Source organism: Pyrus communis, chromosome 10, assembly GCF_041283825.1.
Source record: "Pyrus communis isolate YQ-2024b chromosome 10, ASM4128382v1, whole genome shotgun sequence".
Taxonomy (NCBI): Eukaryota; Viridiplantae; Streptophyta; class Magnoliopsida; order Rosales; family Rosaceae; genus Pyrus; species Pyrus communis.
In genome coordinates this window covers 31,164,173-31,187,815 of record NC_142574.1, presented here as the reverse complement: position 1 = coordinate 31,187,815, position 23,643 = coordinate 31,164,173, and the positions used below count along the sequence as shown (strand labels likewise).

Here is a 23,643-nt window from a genome sequence, read left to right as displayed (position 1 = left end):
ATAAAATTTCACTAGTGTCTGTGAACTCAATTAGATGCATCAAATATTTCCGATTTAGTCAATATTTTGCAAGAATGATCTATGAGGTACAACTATAAAAATAGGCTGTTCGGATAATTGAATTTCGATGTGGTTTGAACCCTACAACAAATTCCCATTTAAAAAAAATGGAAGTCGCTTCTCTTGAAGACACACACACAACAGCTAAAAGGCAATAGTCCTGTTAGTAGCTGATTACGTCGGTCAACTATGCCATTATATGATAAGATAATGCTATTTATACAACCATTTTTACTTCCAACATACATTTGTTAATTTTTTGTCATCAATCTTCTTCAATTCATTCAATCCGACGATAGAAAATTGAGACAGATGTGTGAGAAGTTAAAATTAGTGTGTGAATAATACTATCCTGAATGATATTCGATTTTGAAAAGTGAGGTTTGGATTTTGATTTGGGGGAGCATCATTTCCATGCACACTCCGTCCAAAGAAACGTAACCAAAACCAATGGAAACGAAACAAGAAGTTGGCGAGGACTGAGGACGATCACCCCACTGCCCAATCTCAATTGTCAATTTTCTTGAAACCTTTCTTCAAGCTTTTAGTGACTCCTCAATTTATTCTTCAAGCTTTTAGCGACTCCTCAATTTATGGTTCCACTTTTTATAAATAAAAATGTCACCCAACGTCAAGTCCCAACTAAAGATGAGAGATTCTTGGTTGTTTTATGGCGATGCATCTCAAGTGTCAAAGTCTTCTTTTTTTTTTTTTCAGTTTTTTCTAAAGAAAAGATTAGCGGGTGGTTTCGTTGCGCCAGTCCACTTTTTTTGGGACTAAAAAGATTCACAAAGACATTTCAACATTTTCCTAGTCACCATTGTGTGATTCACTAGTACTAGGAATCGAACCCAGAAAGTGTCAAATCTATGAAACAATTTGATACCAAATTAGGTTGCCCATTGTGTGGTTTAGCTGAGCTCTCCCTTCTCCTAGTATAAAAATATTGATGTACTAAAAAAAAAAAAAAAGGTCTAAATTATAAGAGCAGCTCCAGCGGGAGCTTTTGCTCGAGGGACGGGCTCCGGAACAGGGCTGGATTGCCCGAGGGAGGAAGCCTAGCGTTGGCTGGCATGCGAGCTCGAGTAGGCCCGAGCGCCAAGCCCGTCGATTTGTGCTGGCCTGAGTGCCCAAAGGCAGTTTAACATGGGCTGACATCATGACGACGTCTCCACGCTTTTTGAGAGCCACGGAGACGTGGGTTCCAACGAAACTGACTGTGCTAGTGACGAGAACGGACATGCAGACGGCATATCTTGTAAAATCTCTGACCTTTTTTTCTTCTCGGTTCCTCTCTGATGTCTCTTTTTCTTTGTTTCTCCAAAACCCACAATTGACAAAATTTGGAACCCGTTTTTCAATTGGATTGGATTTGAAAATTTGGGTTTTTGATTTTGATATGCAAAAAGAAAGAGAGAAGAAAGGTAAACAAATGCATATTTTATTTTATTTGGGATATTAAAATATCTACCCCTTCACTCCCCTGCAAACTCATCTCCGCCGCTTCCTCCTCCCACGACCACCGTCTCCTGTTGCTACTGCAACTTCAAATTCTAGGCTTTCAACCAACCCCTCTTCCATTTCGGCAAGACCCATTGCCGGATTCTCAGGGCTTGGTTCTCCATCGACGTCGAATTCGGTTTAACCTTGCTCTTCTCCATCTCCCTCCTCCTCATATGGGAGCTCGACAGAGCTCTTAATCTCTTCCATGGAAGCTTCTTCGTCCACGGTGATTTCTGTCACTGTCCACAAACTGGGTCATGCTCTCGCCGCCGCAAGGTCTCTCCTTTTTTCTGTTTCTTTCTTTGTATTATTTTATAAATAAAAAATTACTATTATTTTATTGACTATTGCCAGGGCTATTCAAGTGCAACGGTGGAGATGCAAAAGGTAGTTACTGTTCATTAAGGGCAGTTAGTGTTCATTGGGCAAATTGAATAGTGAATAACCTAGGAGGAGGGCTCCCACGTTGGAGTTGCTCTAATAGTATGCAATTTTCGTATCAAATTCACTCAATTTTTGAAAAACGGTTAATTGTAGCAAATTCAATCGAATTTTTTTTTTTAACAAGTCTACAATTATTGAAACTTATTCTAAAGTCTACTAAACGTTTTTTATACATTGGTTAAACGTGATTAATGAACCCATTAGATCCGATGCTTAATGCACTACCATATGGATCTCTTCATCTTTTAACGAATTAATCGAAAAAGAATGCTTGGTGAAGGAGAGAAAGAGACAAGAGTATTTGTTTAGTGTGACGGTAACATGCTAATAATATTACGAAATAATAATACATGGTGAGAAAGAGAAGAGAATGGTACTCCCGCTTCAAGAGTTATAATTTTATTGATTAAAACAACGAGTACGATAATAGTTCATTCAAGTGTTCATATTCTAAATTGAGTTTAGCATCATATATAATTTATGCCAGCTCACGGTTATATTTCCATAAACCTAAATCATATCGTATTTTACAATTTTACTATTTAGATGGCAAATATGATGTTGCTTTCAGATTTCGTTCAAAGAAAAAAAAATGTTCCTTTCAGATTTCTTAGCAATTTAGATTGATTTTCTTATATTTGTTATAAAATATTCACAAATTTAAATTATGTGTTCGTGTACGCATGGGACGCATGTTTTAATTTTTAATAAAATAAAGCATCATTGGATAATAAAAGTACAGCTGTTTCTTTTCAAATTGAAAGGAGACCTTCAACCAAAACGGCACCGGACTGTATCGGTTTCAAACCATTGGATCTACTCTAGATATTTGCTTTACAAGTCAATTTCTTGGACGATTTCCTCACCTACTGGCCATTGGTCAACCATTAAGTAGAGAGACATATTTCAGTCGTATTGGATTCTATTATTTTGTATTATTAGTTTACGATCCCGCTATATTATTATAACCACATTGAAAGAATTTATTATTTACGTCGAATTGAAATATTACGTTACATTATTGATTTAAAATCCTACAACATTATCCTAACCTACTTTCTTTAAAAATCTTCCTTTTCTTAGGTTAAGATACCGTCACGATAACTTATTTAGATAAGTTGTAATCTTCAATCACAATCAGAATCAAATTAGTCGGAAAAAAGGAGAATCCTTTTTGGCTTTGAATTCCACAGCCTGCTTTCATTCTTGCTTTCAGATTACTATGCAGTCCAATCAAAACTCCATCAGATTCCTCGCAAAAACATAATCTCATATCCTTTTTTCTGTGCCCATGTGAATCTTCAACGTTGTCGGCGCTGTAATCGTTTTATATAATAATATAACTCAATCGTTTATGATTTTCCATGCATCTGGATTAAAGCCTGCAATATTTATTTATCAATATATATATGTAGTTCTGGTTTGAACAGAAGTCAAAACCTTCGTCCAGATTTTATCTTTTTAATTTTTTTTTAATATTCTGGAAAAGTGAAGGGTATATACTATTGAAAACCCAGTTGCATATTCAAGAATCTGAGTAGGTAATGACCAGAATATGCATATTTGATTATTTAAATACTGGTTTCTGCGTTTTTAATCTCTTTCAAGGTGACTGTTTACAACAGTAGTCATATATGAAGTGTCTAACTTTGTGTGTTTCTGAAACATAGGAAGCAGCCATGACTGAGGAAAGTGGAACCAGGGCTCCATTAAAGCTTGAGGTTCGTGCTCAAAGCAATGGACTTTTGTTTCCTCAAATTGATTTAGGCATTGAAATTTCTGTTGAGAGTGCGAATCCCACGTTGAAAAATTATTTTTGCGATTATGGTATCAGAGCAGGCTATCTGCGTGAGCGTTGGATGCTCACCTTCTATTACTCTTGGGGGTTTTCATTTTTTTCTCACTCTTTTCCAATTGAATTGTGATATCTGATACGTTTTGAGTTTTGAATTGTTGCAACAAGCAGGGACAGTATAAAGCTTTAGCAGTTTGTTGGTTCCTGGGGCTGGGATCCCTTGTCGCTTGGAACAGTATGCTCACCATAGGTGATTACTACTATAACTTGTTTCCGGTAAGCGCTACAAATGATCTTTTCAGATTAAGTGAATCAGGCTTGAAGTTGCAGGGCTATGGAAAAGTTTTGAACTTTATTTTCGTGTTTATTTTCCCCTTGGGTTGTTTGCAAGGGAAGTCTTGAAAAGTCTGATGAAAATTTCTTTTCGTAGACTTACCATCCATCGCGGGTTCTCACCCTTGTTTATCAACCGTTTGCACTTGTAACAATGGCAACACTAGCATACCATGAAGCAAAGGTTGACACCAGAAAGCGGAATTTAATTGGATATGGTCTCTTCTTCCTCGCTACCTTGATGCTTATAATCGTAAGCAAAACCTGCACTCTATTCTGTTACACGTTTTCTGTTGCTTTCGATCAATTAACTTCACTGTCAACTTTGTAAATAGGTGGATGTAGCCACGTCTGCGGGCGGAGGAGTTGGACCTTATATTGGTATATGCGCATGTGTTGCTGCATTTGGGGTTGCAGATGCCCATGTTCAAGGTGGAATGGTCGGGGACCTATCGTTGATGCGTCCTGAATTCATCCAGGTTAGTTTTTTTTATTTCACAGTTCGTTAATGATTATGACTTCTGTTTGTAATTTAATGTTCTGCTTCCGCAGTCCTTCTTTGCTGGTTTGGCTGCATCAGGCGCTCTAACCTCTGGCTTGAGGCTGATGACAAAAGCTGCTTTTGAGAAGTCTCATGATGGTCTTCGCAAGGGGACGAGTATGTCAATTTCCTTTACATATAGACAGTTGGGGTGGTTGATATATATTCATATGCTTCTTGTTATATTGTGGTTGTATGTGTCAAAGCCGAGGATGTGGATTTGAGGTTTGTAGAAGTTGTGCTCTACGTTCTTTATCAAATATGTCCTAGGAAAACAAAATACATATTAGGCGGCGAAGCAGATTCCATACTAAGCTGCTTTCTGAAGCTAGCATAATAATACTTTCTGAAGGATAGTTTGAGTTCCTTGGTCAGTGATAATTTCTTGTGTAACTGATCTTTTGCAGTGTTGTTCCTGACAATTTCTACATTCACCGAGTTTCTCTGTATTCTTCTATATGCATTTTACTTCCCGAGATTGCCTATAGTGAAATACTACCGCTCAAAGGCAGCTTCCGAAGGCTCTAAAACTGTAAGTCTGTAACCGCCGATCTTGCTGCTGCTGGAGTCCAAACACAAGCAGACATAGAAGTATTGAACTTCTTTAAATTCTGATGATGCCTGTTCTTGAGGATCTGCTTGGATATCCAATTACTAAAAACCTTTCTAAAATTATCGCAGGTCTCAAACGATGCCAAAGTAGTTCCAACTCGATTGAGCACTATGCAAATATTCAAGCAGAATATAGATTTTTGCCTTGACTTGTTTCTGATATATGTGCTGACATTATCAATCTTCCCTGGATTCATATTCGAAAATACCGGAAATCACCAGTTGGGGACATGGTAAGTTTCGATTCCTTTCATATTTTAAACGCTTGTTCTCTAAGCATGCCTCGTAATCTCATTTACTCTGGTGCGGTTGTCCGTTGTGAACTCTCTCAGGTATCCGCTTGTCCTGGTTGCAATGTACAATGTGTTGGATTTGATATCGAGATACATACCCCTCATCAAATGCCTGAAGATTGAGTCCAGAAAGGGCCTCCTGATTGCAATCCTATTGCGTTTCCTCTTCGTTCCAGCGTACTACTTCACAGGAAAGTACGCTGACCAAGGGTGGATGATCTTGCTGACATCAATCTTAGGATTAACAAATGGTTATCTCACTGTCTGTGTCATGACAGTGGCACCCAAAGGCTACAACGTACGTAACCTGTTCCGAATATAACATATGTTTTCGCGGTTTCTAATGAAATGAAATCAAAATTAATTTCTGGTTGTTTGATTTGCAGGGACCTGAGCAAAATGCCTTGGGAAATATACTTGTTCTGTTTCTTTTGGGAGGCATATTTGCAGGGGTTTGCCTTGACTGGTTGTGGCTCATTGGTAAGGAAAAATTCTAAGTAGCAAAAGTGTGGGATTGAAGAAATAAAATTGCTCATTTGAATACTAATTTCGTCCTTCCGATGAATTGAAGAACGATTAGGAACTGCGAATTGCAACCGTGTAAATGATTTGTTTTGGGTGTATAGTTTGATATGCCTTGTTTAAAAATCCATAACTTTTCATGTCATTGATTTGTAGAACTTTTATTCTTACTTGAATGAGAGAGAGATATGTAGTGTGACATGAAGATATATTGCAAATAGGCAGGAAATTTCGTTGACCCAGTCATTGTCTCTCTACTGCGTAACAAGGGCATATCCCGTACTTCATGAAAATAGAGAGAGACTGACAGAGAGAATATACTTTTGGTTATACTCAAGATTTTGCTTATTGGCCTTGCTAATTTTGTACAGAGGGTAAATTGTAGGCAACTAATTTGATCGGATTGAGATCCGCTTCGGAACCAAGGGATCAAGCATTTCGGACCGTTTAATTTAAAATATGTTGTCCTTTATTAACCTATTTCACTGGTCCACTTTACATACAATCTCTCTCAAACGTCCATATATCTCTCTCTTGAATGGTCTGAATTGTTCGATTCACGGACTCTGGAGTGTGAGATCCCTTGAGGATCTCAATCCAATTTGATCATCTGAATCACAGTTGACCAAAGTTAACACCGCATTACATGCTTTCTCTATATCTCCTCAGCCCTTGAGGTTTTTTTTTTTTTTTTTTTTTCATTTTTGTCCTCTCATTTCCTGAAAATACCCAAATTAAATTTAAGCATTCTTACTTTTCGGATTTCCCACTAGTTTTATGGATAAAATACAGTTAAATTTGCAGTTTTTATCCCATTAGGATAAAATCGGTGTTTTTACAGTTACCATTTAACGGTTCATCTCAAGTTCTCCGTGCATATATGTTAATATCATAGCATCCACTTTATCAACCAAACTCATCAATTTTCACTATCAAACCCCATGAAAATGTCTGGATAAACATTATAATGTGTTTGAGAGTTCTTGAATAAAACCTCTCTAGCCATTTCTCGTCATCTAAGTATTCACGCGTGTCTCAAGAAACTTGTAGATTATTAACTAAACACTGCCTTGTTGTGAACCCTATACCTTGCCTTCTCTCGACTACAACTCCTTCAATACATGGTTACGTGAAGCAATAGTTTCTTATGTTCCAAAGGATTAAGGGCACTAATAGATTCATAACTTTAGCATTAAGAAACGTTCGACTTCCTTTTCGTCTTCCTTTTGTTCTGTAAAACTCGTCATTTTTCTCTTCATTTCATGTAATGGCGGTTTTGCTAAACACTGCAATATGTTTACTTAAAATAGTTTTTAGGAAGAAGCGTAAATATATACTTTAAAATGTTAGCTTTCAATAAGATTTTGAGGTTCGAAAAACTAATACAAGAACGTCCGGTTTGCCTATTCCGGAGTTTGCACAAGGAGTCAATTCCGGTGTCATGGGAAAAACCGAAAATTGGCTGGACTAAACTGAACTTTGATGGATCTTCCAAACCCGAAGTTGGAAAGGCTAGCATTGGAGGGCTGTTCAGAAACCACAAGGCCGAGTTCCTACTTGGTTATGCTGAATCCATAGGAAAGGCCAACAGCATCATTGCGGAACTGGCTGCGCTCAGAAGAGGCCTTGAGTTGGTGTTGGAAAATGGTTGGAGCAACATGTGGCTCGAAGGAGACGCGAAGACATTGCTTCAGATTATCGCGCAGAGGAGGCAGATTCGATGCGTGGAGGCACAAAGGCAGATTAGTGACATAAACTTGATCATACCGGAGATTAACAACTGCGTCCTGACTCACGTTTATAGAGAAGGCAACAGGGCCGCTGATAAGTTTGCGAAATTGGGACATTGTTATGGAAAGCCTCAAATTTGGCAGCACATTCCTCCCGATGAAGTGTTATCCATCGTGCAAGAAGATGCCGAGAGTAAGATCGTTTTTCGTCGTAAAAGATGAGAATTTAATGCATGCATCCTTCATTTTCGTATATATTTGTGCTAGGCTAGTACCAATTTGGATGCCTAAGATGCTCATTTTTTGAGTTCTTTGGTCTGAATCGTTGCAATTAGTTCTTATATGTATATAAAAAGGGATTAGTTGATATTATTGGTCACTTAAGCTTGTAGTTTATGAGACTTTGTAAATGAAATCTTAGTGCTTTTAGAGAGGCTGAGGTACCTCCAACACCATGTGTATAATTGTATTGCATTTTGTCATTTTCCAAAGGGTCTGATGGTAACATTCATCTCCTAATTCTTATATCAAGAGAAGTGATTTCCGCACTCTTATTTCTTCCTGCATTTCTCTCTTGTTTTCTAGATATTAAAGGAATAAATCGAAAGAGAATCAAGGCATGAAAATAAAAGGAGCAGTGCAAAAAGAGAAAATGAGAGTTTGAAAATAGTTACAATAAGAGAAGGGTAGTGTTATTCACACTTATTTTTATTTTTTACACACCTTGTTAATTTTTGTTCATGATCTTTTTCAATTCATTCGGTCCGACGGTCGAAAATTGAGAGGAGTGTGTAATAAGTAAAAATGGGTGTGTAGATAACACCACCCTAAAAGAATAAAGAATCTGGTTTAAAATTAGGGTTATTGCCATGTAATTTTCAAAGAATATTTGCCCTATAACTGGACCTACTCATTATTGTTTTTTACGTGCATAACTTAATCTCTCTTAAGAAAAATAATCTAATGATTAATCATGATAATTAAAGAAAATAACAGATCTATAGAGAGAGGTGTTTGGGGTTAATCTAGGTGGCGTGTAGTGTAGTACAACAAATTTGATCAGTACCATATATAGTCAGCAGTACAAATCTAGAGAGCAGCAGCAGTTTTGAGCTGGTAGTACAAGGTCAAGAGATTGAATACAACTTTGTGTACTGCATCTTCAATCTAATGTATTGCTAGTTGCCGCACCCAATATATATTATGTATGGGGCTCAAATCAGTCATACAGTTAATGAGGAAGCACTGGAGGATCCAGATTGAAGAAACATCATTGAGTGCAGCGTTGATGAAAGTTCGTATTCCTTCTGAATCTTCATCAGGGCATCGAAACATTTCATCAACGCTGCACCCAATTATGTTTCTATCCATTTTGGCAAGTGCTTAGCTATTGTTTCAACTTTCAATGTTGTAACTAGGCCTTTTTCTTCAACGCTTGGGAAGCTAGTAAGTCCAGGAAATGCCATCGAAAAATCTTTTGTAACGTAATTATATATATATATATATATATATATATATATATATATATTGTATAGCCTGCAACTCTTTTTGAGATTGGAAGTTCAGTCTCTCCTCAATTACCAATATGATAAATTATTTTGTTCCTTAATTTCTTTGAATTTGACTTTTGAGAAGAGAGTAGGAAATTAGGGAATAACAACTGTTTTAATTATTATTAATTTGATCTATATATTCAATTTCTTCAATAGAGCAAGCATGAGGTCTGACTTTTTCTCAGTTTTTTTTATTCTTTCAACCTAAAAGTATCAATCTTATTTAAAAAAATAGGGGTTTAATTAAATATAACAAGCTATACCCAAATACAAAATACACATAAAAGAGGACCAGGAATACTGATTTTGCAAGCACTTCCTAATTTTCTTGGTAAAATTAATATTTAGATTTTTTATGATCTAAATTCCAAATTAAGCATTAATCGAGGTCAATGTTCATGTCATGAACACAAATAGAAAATTCACTCCTCATGCAAAACTGCAACCATCCTGTACGTAAACGTAACAGTAGTCGTACACTTAAGCTTTTCCTTCAAACAAAACCCATAAAAAATATAAATCAGAATATGCTTTTGCGAATTTTGAAGAAACCTCTCTGGAAATTTTCATAAATATTATTTTGGTATAAACCGTATAATTCAAATGCTGCTTGCTGCCTCAATTAGCGTTCCAGAATTCTGAATCTTCTAATTGCTTTGCCTCCACTCAACTTCATAACCAAGGAGAAGACCTTTATTACGTCAAGCAATAGTTCATTTTACACAATCGTGTTGGTTTTCAGTTAATCTAAACTTCTGATTAGCATCAAAATGCAGATATATGTCTATATATTCCATATTGTACTTAATCAATTGAAGGTTTCATTTCAAAGTGCTCTCTCTGAAAAACCATACACGTGATGATCGATGAAGCGCATTTTTGTTACAAGCTCACATCGAACAAACATTGCCGAAAGCGTTTTTGATAGTTGAAAGTGTTTTCAGTCATTCTTATAACACCACCGATTAAACTAGTACAAGTCTACAGCGGAGAAATCATGTTAGCGTTTACAAAAATTTGGAGGTGCCAAAGTCTAACTAGTACTACAAAGCCCGGTTGGTTTTCAGTAAGAAATTATCGAAAAAAGCCGATTCCGGTGAAATGGGAAAAGCCCAAGATTGGATGGACCAAGTTGAACTTCGATGGATCTTCAAAAGGCAAAACAGGAAAAGCTAGCATTGGAGGGGTCATTAGGAACCACAAGGCAGAATTCTTGCTAGGGTTTGCTGAGTCCATTGGAGAAGCCAACAGCACCATTGCTGAGTTGGCAGCCCTAAAAAGAGGCCTCGAGTTGGTGTTAGAAAATGGCTTTAGAGACGTGTGGCTTGAAGGAGATGCCAAGGCATTGCTCAATATTATTGTGAAAAGAAAGAAAGATTTTAAATGTGTAGAAGTTCAAAGGCAAGTTAGCGATGTGAATTCGATTTTGCCAAAACTCAACGGTTGCATTGTGAGTCACGTTTATAGGGAAGGCAATCGAGCCGCAGATAAATTTGCTCAAATTGGACATCAGCTAGAGGAGCCTAGGATCTGGTGGAACGTTCCTCCTGATGAAGTTGTAGCCATTGTGCATGAAGATGCAGAAGGCAAGATTGTCCTCCGCAGAAGATGATATGCAGATATTCTTCATGCAGGATGCATGTATATAATGTTGACATGAGGAAGAACATATTTACTAATTATATCATCGTAAATTGTTTGAATCTCAAGACGTTCGTCGAACCAAATTGTATATATACTTCATATCAATTTGTATTTTTCAAATGAAACAAAAAAAAGAAATTTAATGAAAGCATTATTCTGTTTTAATTAAATTAGGTACAAATGAGCTGTGTAATTAACTAGAAAGCTATGTACAGCATGCTACTTCGGGAAATAGCAATATCTTGGTATGGAACCCACGTGTTTTTTCTAGGAGCACTATGCAGGCTTTCTTTTCTTTGTTATCAACTTCACAATTCTTCCAAATGACCATAAAAACTTGTAAAAAGATAATGCCAATGCCATTTTCCAGGAAATGGAACGTGCAAAGCTGCATCTGTTTGGACAAAGCGATAATCTAAATTGCTCTTGTCGACAACAAAGGAGTAATCTTAAGTGCATGCTAAATTAATTCATAATGAATTAAACTTCAAACGAACAAATTAACAACTGAATTATAATGCAATGATATACGTAGCATGCATGTTTTTTATAAATCATGTTGTTTCTCATGATTGCTCATGAAAGTGAAGAAAGTTTACATACTGCATAATATCAGACAAATTCAATTAAAATAACTAAAACTAGAATTAGTCGGATGCAGCATTGCAAGTTCGCAGCTGCATAGCATGGCAATCAGATGAAGAAAAGCGAGAAAAACAATTTCAATAAGCAGTTGCATGGGACACTCCTTTTCTCTTTTTCTTCCTTATTTAAATCCCAAATAAACAAAAGATAGTCCAAAGTTGCAGCAAATTAACCCAAAATAAAATATATACAGCACATTAAATTTGGACATGCTAAAAACTGAACTATACACACACACACACTAAAAACTGAAAAGCATTCGAATTGCCACATCAATTTATCAAAATTCCAAACTTTGAATTCAGAGCTCTAATCACATGCAACACAACCTATCAATCAAAGCTGCATAAAAAGTACCCCAAATTTGCAAATTGAAAAATATGTAGTGAGAAAAACCGAATAAAAACCTACGATGCATGGACACGAACACGATAATACAACATGATTCGGAAATACAACACAGCACGATAATGCGAAGAGATATCACTGTGCCCATGCATGGTAAAAACCAATTGCAGCCAAATTTAGTAAACTGTCACTGAATCAGCCTCCTGTCGAACCAAATTCATAACAGTAAAAAAAAAAAAAAAAAAAAATCTTTTTGCAAAATATGAGAATTCAGTGCGGCAGCAGAGTTGCAGAGGTGTAACCTGACCAGATTATCTTGGATGTTGATTTCTTGAATCTGACCAGATGCACGATTTCGAGACCAAATGGGACTCCTTCTTCCCCTCTAATTACGGAATATGCCCCTCAAAACTCAATCTTTTAGATTAAGCTCCATCTGTTTCTCCCAATATAAATACGAAAAAAGTAAAATTCCCAAAACCCTTAAAAATAATCCCTTTCCTTTCTCAAAAGCCCCTTGCTTTGTCTCTCTTTTCTCAGTCGCGAGCGTTTTCCCGAGAAAATTAGATATTTTCCGGGAAAATCAGATCAATTTTGTGGAATGGGCGAGGAGGGTGCGCTGCCGGACCATCTGCGGTGCGGCCGGACCGACGGCCGGAAATGGCGGTGCAAGCGGAGGGTCATGGACGACATGAAGCTCTGCGAGATTCACTATCTCCAAGGCCGTCACCGTCAGTTCAGAGAGAAAGTTCCCGAGTCACTCAAGCTCCAGAGGACGCCCAAAAACGCGGGGGAAAAAGATCAAAACGGCAGCGGAAACGGCGGCGGAGTCAAAATTAGGGCACGGAAAGTGGAGAATTTGGTGAAGCTGCTGAAGCGGAAGCGATCCGACGAGGCGGTGAAGAATTGCAAGAAGAAGAAGCGGAAGGTGAAGTTGAAGAAGAGCGAGTTGAATTTGGAGCTCATACGGATGGTGCTGAGGAGGGAGGTCGAGAAGCGGAACCAGACGACTACGAAGAAGAAGAATGTTGTGGAGGAGAGTGAGGATGGTGATGAGGACGACGATGACGGCGGCGGTGATCTCACCAGAGACTTGCCCAATGGCCGAATGGCAATCTCTTCATCTTCCTCGCAGTCGCCGAGGCTTAGGTCCGGCAATGCAGGTTCCAATTCGTCTTCTGATGGGAAGGTCGGGGCTGATTTGCCTCCGGTTGCTACGCGGCGGAGGTGCTTTCGGTCAAAGAACATCGAGCCAGTTCCTGCTGGCACATTGCAGGTAAGTTGAATGACCAAAAGAAACAATTATGGTCGTATGGTTTTTGAAATTTTTATTCTTTTGGTTTAGGTTCTGCCATATAATGTGGGGAAGTTGAGGAAAGGTAAGAGGAGAAGGTGCCATTGGTGTCGAAAAAGAGGGAGCGGTGTTTCTTCTGCTCTAATTAAGTGTTCGAGTTGCCAGAAGCATTTCTTTTGCTTGAATTGCATCAAAGAAAGGTTTGTTTTGTGTTTTGTGGATTATGGCCTCAAATTTATGTTTGAATCTTAGAGCTAAGTTTCATGTTACCAATTCTCATAGACTGCAATGCTGGTGCACAGTTCTTGTTTCAACCCTTTTTTATGGATTTGGTCGTCATTAGTTAGAATACTGGCCTTGAATACTGAAATGTATGTAAATTTCACCACTATCTTTCGTTTGATCCGAGAGATTGAAGTTTTGTAATAAAACTCTATAAAGAACTTGTATATTTCTGTCATGCTAGAAAATTCACCCTTGTCTGCGTATCTGATATCTATATGAGAAGCCATGATTGTGTAGAATGTTCTGCATCCTACAAGATGAAAAAATTGGTAGGGACACAGAGAGAATCCAATTCTCTGGGCCAAATCTGACAGTTCATTGGTAGGAATAGAACTCATTGCAATAATATCGTTATGCTCCCAAGCTGTTTGCTAAAGTTCTTCTCCTTGTTATAACCGATGAGGCTTGATGAATCTTGGTTTTTAAAACAATTTAGGTACTTTGATACAAAAGACGAAGTCAAAATGGCATGCCCAGTCTGTCGAGGAACTTGCCCCTGTAAGGAATGCTCTGAAAATCAATCAAAAGAAGCGGAAAGTAAGGTCTGACATTAAATTTGGCTCATTTGTGAACTTGCTCATGCTTCGTATGATGTTAGATGCTAATGATTTAAATCATGCACACCCTTTTTTTCAGGATTATTTGGGGGTTAAGAATAAAGTTGAAGTAATACTACAGTTCCATTATCTGATTTGTATGCTTCTTCCCGTGCTAAAACAAATAAACCAAGATCAGAAAGTTGAGCTAGAAGCAGAGGCAAAAATGAGAGGTAGTGTGTAATTCTACTGACAATGTTGCTCTTTGCGCCAACTTTGTGGTCATAACTGAAAAAACTATCTTCTTCTTCGTAATACCAGGGGAAAAGCTATCTGAAGTTCATATCAAGCAGGCTGAATATAGCTGCAACGAACAACACTGCTGGTATGTTCTATAATTCTGCAATGTTTTAACGGTTAAAGTGAAATTTATGTAATGATCTTGCATTGATTGTGTGGTGCATCAATGACTTTTGGAACAGCAATAAATGCAAAGCTTCAATAGTGGATCTCCATAGAAGCTGCCCAAATTGTTCCTATAACCTTTGTCTAAGTTGCTGTCGAGATCTTTTAGGTGGGAGCCTTTTTGGTGGTATAAACACAACTCTCATGAAGCAGTCTAACAAAAAGAAAACTTGCATCTCTCGTAAGGGGCAACTTGTAAAGAAGCCAATAACCACCCATAAACAAAGTTTCCGCAGTTCGTACCCTTCTTCTGCATCGGTACCTAGCTTGAAATCTTGTAATGCTATTAATGGTATATCTTGCCCACCCAAGGAGCTTGGAGGTTGTGGTGACAGCCTCCTTGATTTGAGATGTGTTTTTCCATTAAGTTGGATCAAAGACCTAGAAGTAAGTGCAGAAGAAATAGTTTGCAGCTATGAATTTCCAGAAACTGCTGACATGTCTTTGTGCTGTCCACTATGTTTGGGCGTGGACCAGAAAACTGATGGGATTCAACAGTTGCAAGAAGCTTCAGTGAGAGAGAACTCAAACGATAACTACTTATACTACCCAACGCTGTTGGGCACAAATGGTGATAATGTTGAGCACTTTCAGAAGCACTGGAGTAAAGGTCATCCTGTAATAGTCCGAGATGTACTTCAAACTACATCAGATTTGACTTGGGATCCAGTGTCCATGTTCTGCACTTATCTTGAAGGGAGCATTGCTAGATATGAAAATAACACAAATTCAAATGAAGCTATCCACTGCTTGGATTGGTGCGAGGTCAGTGGAGTTCTACTGCTTGTAGATTTGCTCTCTTTATCTTTTGATTCACGATTTCTACACCTAATCCCATTCTCAAATTTAGCCCTTAAAAAGAAAACTGATAGTCCTCTGCATTTTTACCTCCTTTATCTCTAAACTCTTCAAGTACACATGATTATATTCCTACCCTCCAGCCTTCTTTCTTCTAAAAGAAAAACTTATATATATTATATGGCAGGTGGAACTTGGAATCAGGCAGTATTTCATGGGTTCATTAAGGGGGCAGGCCCAACGAAATGTATGGAATGAGACACTGAAGTTGAAGGGTTGGCTTTCTTCGCAGTTGTTTCAGGAACAGTTTCCGGTTCATTATGCTGAAGTAATACGAGCTCTACCACTTCAAGAATACATGAATCCCATGTCTGGGCTTTTAAATCTTGCTGCAAGGATGCCACAAGAAATCCCAAAACCTGATCTAGGTCCGTGTGTTTATATATCATACGGCTGCACCGAGCAACTTGTACAAGCTAATGCAGTGATGAAGCTATGTTATGACTCATATGATGTGGTATGCCTTGTAATTATTCCTATTACTTTACTGTCAAGTGATCTCTTGTTTCTTTTGAGGTTGTGCTGCAATTGGACAAGTAGGCACCATATCATATTAATTGTTGAAGAAACTGTAAATGCTTTCCATGCATTCTATTTGAAATTATACGTTGATACCTATGTAGTCTCACCTCACCTGGACAACTTCACCAAGCATTAATTTAACGTCTTGGTAAATTCATTTGAGTAAAAATTTAGGTGGAAGAATATATAGAAAACCATAAGCTGTTTGCTAAACCTTCACCATTTTTATATATTTTTTGGTTGTTAAAGATTAGCTTTGCTTTGGTAACATTTATTTTTTCAGATCTAAGTGTTCCATTTCATTTATTCAGTCGATGTTTTTTGACCCTAGGTTAACATTTTGGCACATACATCAGATGTCCCTATCTCTGATGAACAAGTTTCAAAAATAAGAAAGTTACTGAAAAAGCACAAGGCTCAATATCAGAGGGAGGTTTCTAGGGTTACTCGTGAACAATTTGTGGCAAAAAAAGACAATGGAGAATCATTATTGTTTAGTGAAACCATGAAAGAAGCAGGGCTACATAATGTGATCGGAGAGGAGATGCATTTACGCAAAAGAATTGCTAGAGAGTCTTGCTTCTCCACGCATGAAGCATGCACAGATGCTGAAACATCTGATTCTGATACTGATTCTGAAGCCACACTAAGTAGCTCTGGGAGACTTCATGATGCTGAAACATCTAAAGATACAAAGTGTGAGGTTCTGGTCGACAGCTGCAATAGCTATGAAAAGCAAACCTTGGACAAGTCTTGTGGTGCCCAATGGGATGTGTTTCGCAGACAAGATGTCCCAAAACTTATAGAATATCTCAGAAGGCACTCTAATGAATTCGCTCGTAAATTTGACTTTCATAAGCATGTAAGCCCAAAACCAATAGCTACAGCATTTGAGCATATCAGGTTAAACACTATCTTACTTTTTGACGTCCACACTTACTGCAGGTTGTTCATCCCATTCTTGATCAGAGTTTCTTTCTAGACTCAAGTCACAAATTAAGGCTCAAGGAGGAATTTAGTAAGTGTAATTTGTGTCATTTCAATCACTGGTTGAATTATGAATAACTGAAGTTAACCCACCACTCATTGTCACCAGAAATTGAGCCTTGGACTTTCGAGCAACACATAGGAGAAGCTGTTATCATACCTGCTGGATGCCCATATCAGATTAGGAATTCTAAGGTGTGTGACACTTTTATGATCTAGTATTCAGAAAAACCTTTTGAATCTTTCATATTTTACTACTTCTGAGTTTTTGGAATGATTACCAAGAATTTTTACAGGACTTGTACTTATTATGCAGATAAGTTTATTGTTTCCGCCATTTATCACAATATTGGACATTCTGTTTCTTTTGACATGCAGTCTTGTGTGCATGTGGTGCTGGACTTTGTATCACCCGAAAATGTTGCCGAGTGCATCCAGTTAACTGATGAAGTCCGTCTGCTTCCAGCAGACCATAAAGCAAAAGTTGACAAGCTAGAGGTGAACTTTCATTGATATTAGTACGAGATGTCATTTTTTCTCCATAATGTGCATAAAAATTGATCAGTGATAGAAAGTGTCTGCCCTTGTCATGAAATGCAGGTGAAGAGAATGGCCCTTAATAGTATTAGTTCAGCAATCAAAGAAATACGTGAGCTTACTTGTGCAATGTAAGTGCCCCCGCTGAGGAAGACATTTATCTCCTCTGTGCTTCCAAGTTCCAACATTTAGCACCTGCAGAATTTTCAGAAAAAAGAAAACAAATGGAGATTCTTCCTTGGACATGTCAAGATGTTGCATGACAGTTGGGATTTTAAACGATTGTCGAGTATCCACTGCCTGTTTGTAAATGCTGCATTGCCGAGGCTCTAGGTCCCCAAATTGTTGGACTCTATCCATACTCAAATAAAAGGTATAGAACTCATATTTTCCGATTAAATCATGCTTCTACATCGACTGGCATATGGAATGATGATGCGTGTATTGTGTGTGTGTGTGTGTGTGTAAACCTTGGCTCACCCGCTCATTCTCTCCATTCTGAGAAAGTATAGTTGTCTGTTTTGTTCACCGCCATGAATACTGCAGGATTGTCTAAGCACTTACCATGTTCCTTACAGGTAATGGTTAGATGATCACGGCTATATCTTCTAGGAACATCTGGAAACTGCGTCAGCTGTAGATCATGGAGAGGCTACTTTGATTTGTTTTGATTCTATTATACAGAGAGGTGTATATACATTCTTCATTTGTTACGGTCACGATAAAAGAGCTAAGCGTTATTGTTCCTTCCCAGCAGAGAACAAGAAACAGAAGGAATGGGAAGCATTGATCTTACATCAGACGGGAATGTTTCTCGAAACCCTGCTTCATTACCCAGTAAGTAGCGTCTGATTACGTGCTGGTACAATTTCATTTCACGACATATAACCATGATGTTTTCCGATCCTTTATGGGCATAGAACATTCGAGTCTGGGTCACTACTGAACGCTTTTCGGATGGCACGAGAACTAGCGAGCGAAAACTAACTTTTCGAGTGTAGCTATTGTAGCTTTTAATGGTCAAGTCATTAGGGTAACGGTTTCGTCTTTTCCGTACGTTTTTGTTCACTCTATTCCTCGTATCTAGCTGTTTTTGTTCACTCTATTCCGTTGCATTGAAATCTTGCGATTTGATTGATTCTATATTTTGTTGGTAATATCAAGTTCGTAGTTCCAACTGGATCGATCCGATCCGACCCGACGAGAGAAAATTTCTACTCATGTTTTTTGTTTTGTTCTTGGCAAGAGGAGACGAGGGGAGAGTAACTTAAACAACAATGATAAGTGCCGTAAACAGATATGTCAAGTAAATAATCTCAAGGAAGGCATTAATTTGTAAAACTGCAAGCTGTACAGGAAAGAATACATCTCCACTTTATTTCTCTATTTTTTCCACTACTGTTTTTGCTTCAGGCTTCAAAACAGGAAACGTTTTTCGCCGAAAACAAGCTAAATAATACACAAAGGATTGAGCCTTCAAAATATTGAATAAAATGAAATCAAATTAAAGATCAAAGCATTCGTGTCCGTTTTTCTTGGGAATGGTATATTTTGGGATTCAAAAGTGTCAAAATTGTTTTTGTAATTGTAGCAGTAGCACTGACAAAGACCTTCTTATGGAGCCATTAGCCCCTCAATTGTGTAGGAAAGGGACTTTGCCCAGTCGGCTTTGAGAAGTAGCGTTTGCAATGTGTGCATCACATCGTACCCAGGGTCGAGTTTCCGCTGCCATCCCTGCAAAACACAATCAGTCAGATATGGGGAGCAGTTATCGACGAAATCACTCAAATAATCAACCATCAGTTGTGAAATCTAATCCCATTCGTTTTAGTTTTACAAGAAAACAAAATTGGCTTTATAAAGAGAAGCAGAAAGGAGTTAAGCAATCAACAACAGACGGGCAATTGCTCGTGCTTGTATTGCAAGGATTACAGAATGCAACAACAGGTTTCATTTCATAAGAGAATAGCCATGCTTCAGCCGTGGTGGATATATAAAGGAAAACGGAATCACCTCGAGTACCAAAGTTGTTACCATGACAGTACAGACATTGCCATCAACATTGACTCTGTGACGCCTAACTTTCTCCAGTAACTGCTCAATACACTCAGCAGGATGGACTGGATCACCTTCTGGAGTACCCCAGAAAGCAAATGACTCCTCCACTTCCTGTAAGAACAATAGTAGACTGAGGGAAACTTGTAAAGCAAGCTTCTCAAGTACGTAATAACATTTAAGAACTGCACTTGACTACAACCCTTAATACACGAATAAATGAAACAAGGAGTGAATAGTACACATATCACATCTTACAACTGTGATTAATAGAATTCACACTTTGAGACAAGAAATTATTACTAGGGAAAGTTTGATTCAAAATATTTCCAAACATGAAATTTTTCTTTAGATAATCATAAACTTAATGATAAATATATATTTAAAGGGGAAATAAAATTTGCAATTTATTTAATGAGCTAACCAAACAAGAGGCAAAACCTTTTATGGTGAATTAAGTTAAAGAGAATTGAGTTCCCTAAGCATACGTAGAATTACAAATAAACTTCCCATCATTACCTCAATGAAAGCCTTTGGGTCAGGGCATTTCTGTTGCTTTGATAGTCTGAGTGTGCACTCAGCAGCAGTGCGCCCATCACGACAAGCAACCGCCTTGAAAAAATCCACTAAGTTTACTCTATCATTTTTAGAGAGTTCAGCAGTCATGCCTACATCAAGGAAAATGACATGTGGCTTTGATTTGAAGAGTCTCTTCCTAGAAGACTTGTTCTGAGCCACCCGGACAAGGATATTTCCAGGATGCATGTCTGCATGAATAAAGTTGTCCACCTGAAGGAAGAGATTCTGTTAACTTAGAATGTACTGAACAAAAAAGAAAATAAAAAGTTACACATAATGCATAATAGCAAGCTGGGCATGGGGACTGTCGTCAGCTGCTTATAGTCATCAGCTAATTCATGCATACGATAATTATGCTTTTTCTTATTAAAGTATTAAGACAACCTTCAGCTATATCAAACAGTAGAAATCACTAACTTTAACATACAAAGAGATGCTTATGAGGTTCAAACACAATGCAATCACCATAGTTCTAAAGCAGAAAATGCATTGCAACAAACATGAAGGGTATAAATGTTACCAGGAGCATCTTCAAAAGTGCATGTGTCCCGATGTGAGCAAGTGCAGATTTAATCCGATCATGCCCTTCAAGATCATCAACATAGTGTGAGACACATTCCCCTTGTTCATAAGTCTCCACCAAAACAGCAGGATGCACAAGTGGATACACAGGCTTTGGGAAAGAGACATCCTTCCATCTACGGAAATTATAAATAAAGCGGCTCAAATGGGCAGCTTCCCTCGCTAGGTCAACTTGAGACATCATAAAAACAGCAAACTGCTGCACACTTTCATCCAATCTCCACCACTTTAAAGCAGGAATGAAAGTTGAAATTTTTGCAACCAGATTGATTATAGCAAAATCTCTCCTAATTGATTCACCAACACCGGGGTGTCTAACCTTTACTGCAACTACTATGGGCTTCATCTGTTGACCAGGGTATCTAAATCTTAAAGTTGCTCGATGCACTTGAGCAATACTTCCAGATGCTACTGGCTTCTCTTCAAAATTGTCAAAAATCTCGGGCAGCTTGCGTCCAAATGCTCGTTCGATAGTTTTCTTCGTGTAGGCGAAGCTATGTTCTGGAGCTTTGGTGTGAAGCTCAGAGAGTTTAGTGCATAAATCTCTCGGGAAGAGATCAGGCCGTGTAGCTGCCCATTGACCCCATTTGATGAAAGCTGGACCTGCCAATTCCAATGTTCGGTGAACAACATGAAGCCACAACTTCCTAAACTCAGGTCCAAAGCAATCAGCAAATGCAGCCATCACTATGCTGGGTGTGAACAAGATTCCTAGGGCGACTGCTCTGAATATCAAGATTGCACCTTCTAAAACTGCAAACGCTAATGAGTTCATAAAAGCATGTCCATCCTGTGCACGCATGTACAAAGTATTTCCTGGTGGTTGGTATTCCGTTTCTGCCAAAGACCTCTGTGACCATGCTAGCTTCCCACTTGTGAAGGCAAAAATACCAGGAAGCAACAGGTTAGAACGGGTTACAGCCAAGCTGAAAGCTTGTGCAAAATTATTTATACGCGAGAATCCACGACCACTAGAGGAAAATCTTTCGGAGAGCCTTTTCCAAGCAAGTTGGGCATGATGTCTCACTGCACTTCTTGCAGGAATGACAGAAAAACTCCGGGAATAATTACTCCGGTAAGAACCCCTTGTGGTATTGTACAATGAGAATGTGGCATGTCCTCTAGTAGGAACCGTATAGTCCCGGTAGAATCTGTACTGGGGATGATGTAGGCCAATTCTAACAATTGTCCCATACTTTTCCGCTTCCGGAAAACTCTGTTTCGGGCTTTTAACAACCGCATTCGCTACTTTTCTAAAGCTTTTTAAGGTCAAAAATCTGCATTGCAAATACCAACCCAATTAAAATCATCATATTACCATTCCAATTCGCAAACATATAGAAAAATCGCTTCATTTGTCAAAAAAATCGACACTCCATTCCCATTTGCAACAATGATTCATACATCAAAAACGAAAATCAAGAATTATAAACAACTACCCAATTTTCCAATGTTTCCAAATAAAAGGCGATTGCTTTCTTATCACTAAAACAAATCGTCACAAAAAACCCAAACCCTAGCTGAAACAAAAAGCAGAAAAACAGAAAGGAAAGGCGACGGACCTCGACATGGCGATCGGACCGGAGGGAGACTGGAAGGGGCTAACGTGCGCCGATGGAGGAGGAGGTGTAGGGTTGCTCTAACCAGCATCTTTTTCTCATGGGACTCGAGCCCTTTAGGCAGCGCCCTCCTTCATGCTCGACAACCCTGAGATTTTTTATTTTTTATTTTTCGTGCGGAATAATTGGTCGGTGAGATTTAGGGTTTCAGACAACGTAAACAACAAGCCGTCGGATCAAAGCTTTGGGTTTGGAGGAAGAAGAAGAGATCGGATGGTTAATTGGGTCGTTGTTGGGCCCTGTCTAATGGGCCTCACGAGATGCTACCTTTCCAAGTTACCGACCTATTTCGGATATTTGTCACGTTTAATAATTCTTTTATTACCCGTCATTTCGTACTAGGTCTAGTATTATTCTTTATTTGTAAGTGAGAAGTTTTAAGTTTGATTCTTCCCAAATACGAATTTAAACCACATTATTACTAATCATTGTGAGGCTAAGGTCACCCCCTCCCTCTCTATCCCTTAGTGTAAATAATATTTTTTTGTTCAAAATAATCCTTTATCACCCAAAGAGTGGGAAAACAGTCTTTACAACTATTTTTTTTTTTTTTTTAATAAAACAGTCTTTAAAATGCTCATAAATGCTTTTGTTGAAAATATTTTATTAAAAAATTATTTTTTTAATTAAAGAAATAGGTGTTTGCTTTAATAAGAAGCAAGGTACTTAGAACTTGAACATTCTTAGTAGAAACGAAGTGTTTCTTCAGAAAGTATTTTGTGATCATGCATATTTTTGAATTTTTATTATCAAGATTGTATAATATATGACAAGATGATAAGTTTCTTGCGATAGGAATCTAGAGATTGGTACTTCATTCAAGTATCAAAATAATCTAACCAAAAAAGTACGAAAAATCAATCTTCTTTTCTTTCCACTGTTGAAAAAACAATTATATTTTATAATACAAGTGGAAAAAATGATATATATTTATATGTTTCTCTACTTGCATTATGACACGTGGAGCACATGTTTAAATACCGGATACTTAGAAAATGCTCTCCTAAACTTAGCTTATATATTAATAATGTGGGGAAAAATCAGTAGAGAACTTGCTCATTAGAGTATATATAAACCAAGAATTTATTTTTTTGTAGGAGTATAAACTAAGAATTAAACAATTAATTGGATTATATGCCTTGTTGAATCTCGTTTGACATGCTGTATAAAACCATTGGATAACACTAATAATACGAAATCGGTGTTTGGTAAGTTTGGTAACTAATAATACGAAATCGGTGTTTGGTAAGTTTGGTATTAAATAAGCACTAGATTATTTAATCCGGCCCCACCATTTTAAT

General features: G+C 37.9%; 3 protein-coding genes across 4 annotated transcripts; 2 read left to right on the top strand and 1 right to left on the bottom strand.

Moving 5' to 3' along the window:
- The first annotated feature begins 2,924 nt into the window (after positions 1 to 2,924).
- On the top strand, positions 2,925 to 6,345 carry LOC137729340 (equilibrative nucleotide transporter 3). Its single transcript, XM_088678734.1, has 10 exons — positions 2,925 to 3,548; positions 3,678 to 3,728; positions 3,974 to 4,078; positions 4,233 to 4,388; positions 4,471 to 4,614; positions 4,688 to 4,793; positions 5,084 to 5,208; positions 5,358 to 5,521; positions 5,621 to 5,879; positions 5,968 to 6,345. Exons 2-10 carry the CDS (start codon positions 3,687 to 3,689, stop codon positions 6,076 to 6,078), a joined length of 1,212 nt encoding a protein of 403 aa, XP_088534860.1. The 5' UTR covers positions 2,925 to 3,548; positions 3,678 to 3,686; the 3' UTR covers positions 6,079 to 6,345.
- Positions 6,346 to 12,327: 5,982 nt separating this feature from the next.
- Positions 12,328 to 18,650, top strand: LOC137727866 (lysine-specific demethylase JMJ28). Of its 2 annotated transcripts, none has more exons than XM_068466702.2 (13): positions 12,328 to 13,299; positions 13,369 to 13,517; positions 14,039 to 14,144; positions 14,239 to 14,371; positions 14,460 to 14,523; positions 14,621 to 15,368; positions 15,589 to 15,918; positions 16,315 to 16,845; positions 16,929 to 17,001; positions 17,080 to 17,165; positions 17,349 to 17,468; positions 17,571 to 17,880; positions 18,086 to 18,650. In XM_068466702.2, the coding sequence occupies exons 1-12, from the start codon at positions 12,625 to 12,627 to the stop codon at positions 17,640 to 17,642; spliced, it is 3,087 nt and encodes a 1,028-aa protein (XP_068322803.2). In that variant the 5' UTR covers positions 12,328 to 12,624; the 3' UTR covers positions 17,643 to 17,880; positions 18,086 to 18,650. The 2 variants fall into 2 exon arrangements, with proteins under 2 accessions (XP_068322803.2, XP_088533566.1); XM_088677440.1 differs by having other exon boundaries at positions 12,471 to 13,299; positions 17,287 to 17,468.
- A 208-nt stretch (positions 18,651 to 18,858) lies between these two features.
- Positions 18,859 to 22,534, bottom strand: LOC137727867 (uncharacterized). Its single transcript, XM_068466703.2, has 5 exons — positions 22,286 to 22,534; positions 20,662 to 22,000; positions 20,082 to 20,351; positions 19,521 to 19,676; positions 18,859 to 19,241 (listed from the first exon to the last, which is right to left on the bottom strand). Exons 1-5 carry the CDS (start codon positions 22,291 to 22,293, stop codon positions 19,122 to 19,124), a joined length of 1,893 nt encoding a protein of 630 aa, XP_068322804.2. The 5' UTR covers positions 22,294 to 22,534; the 3' UTR covers positions 18,859 to 19,121.
- Between the last annotated feature and the right edge of the window lie 1,109 nt (positions 22,535 to 23,643).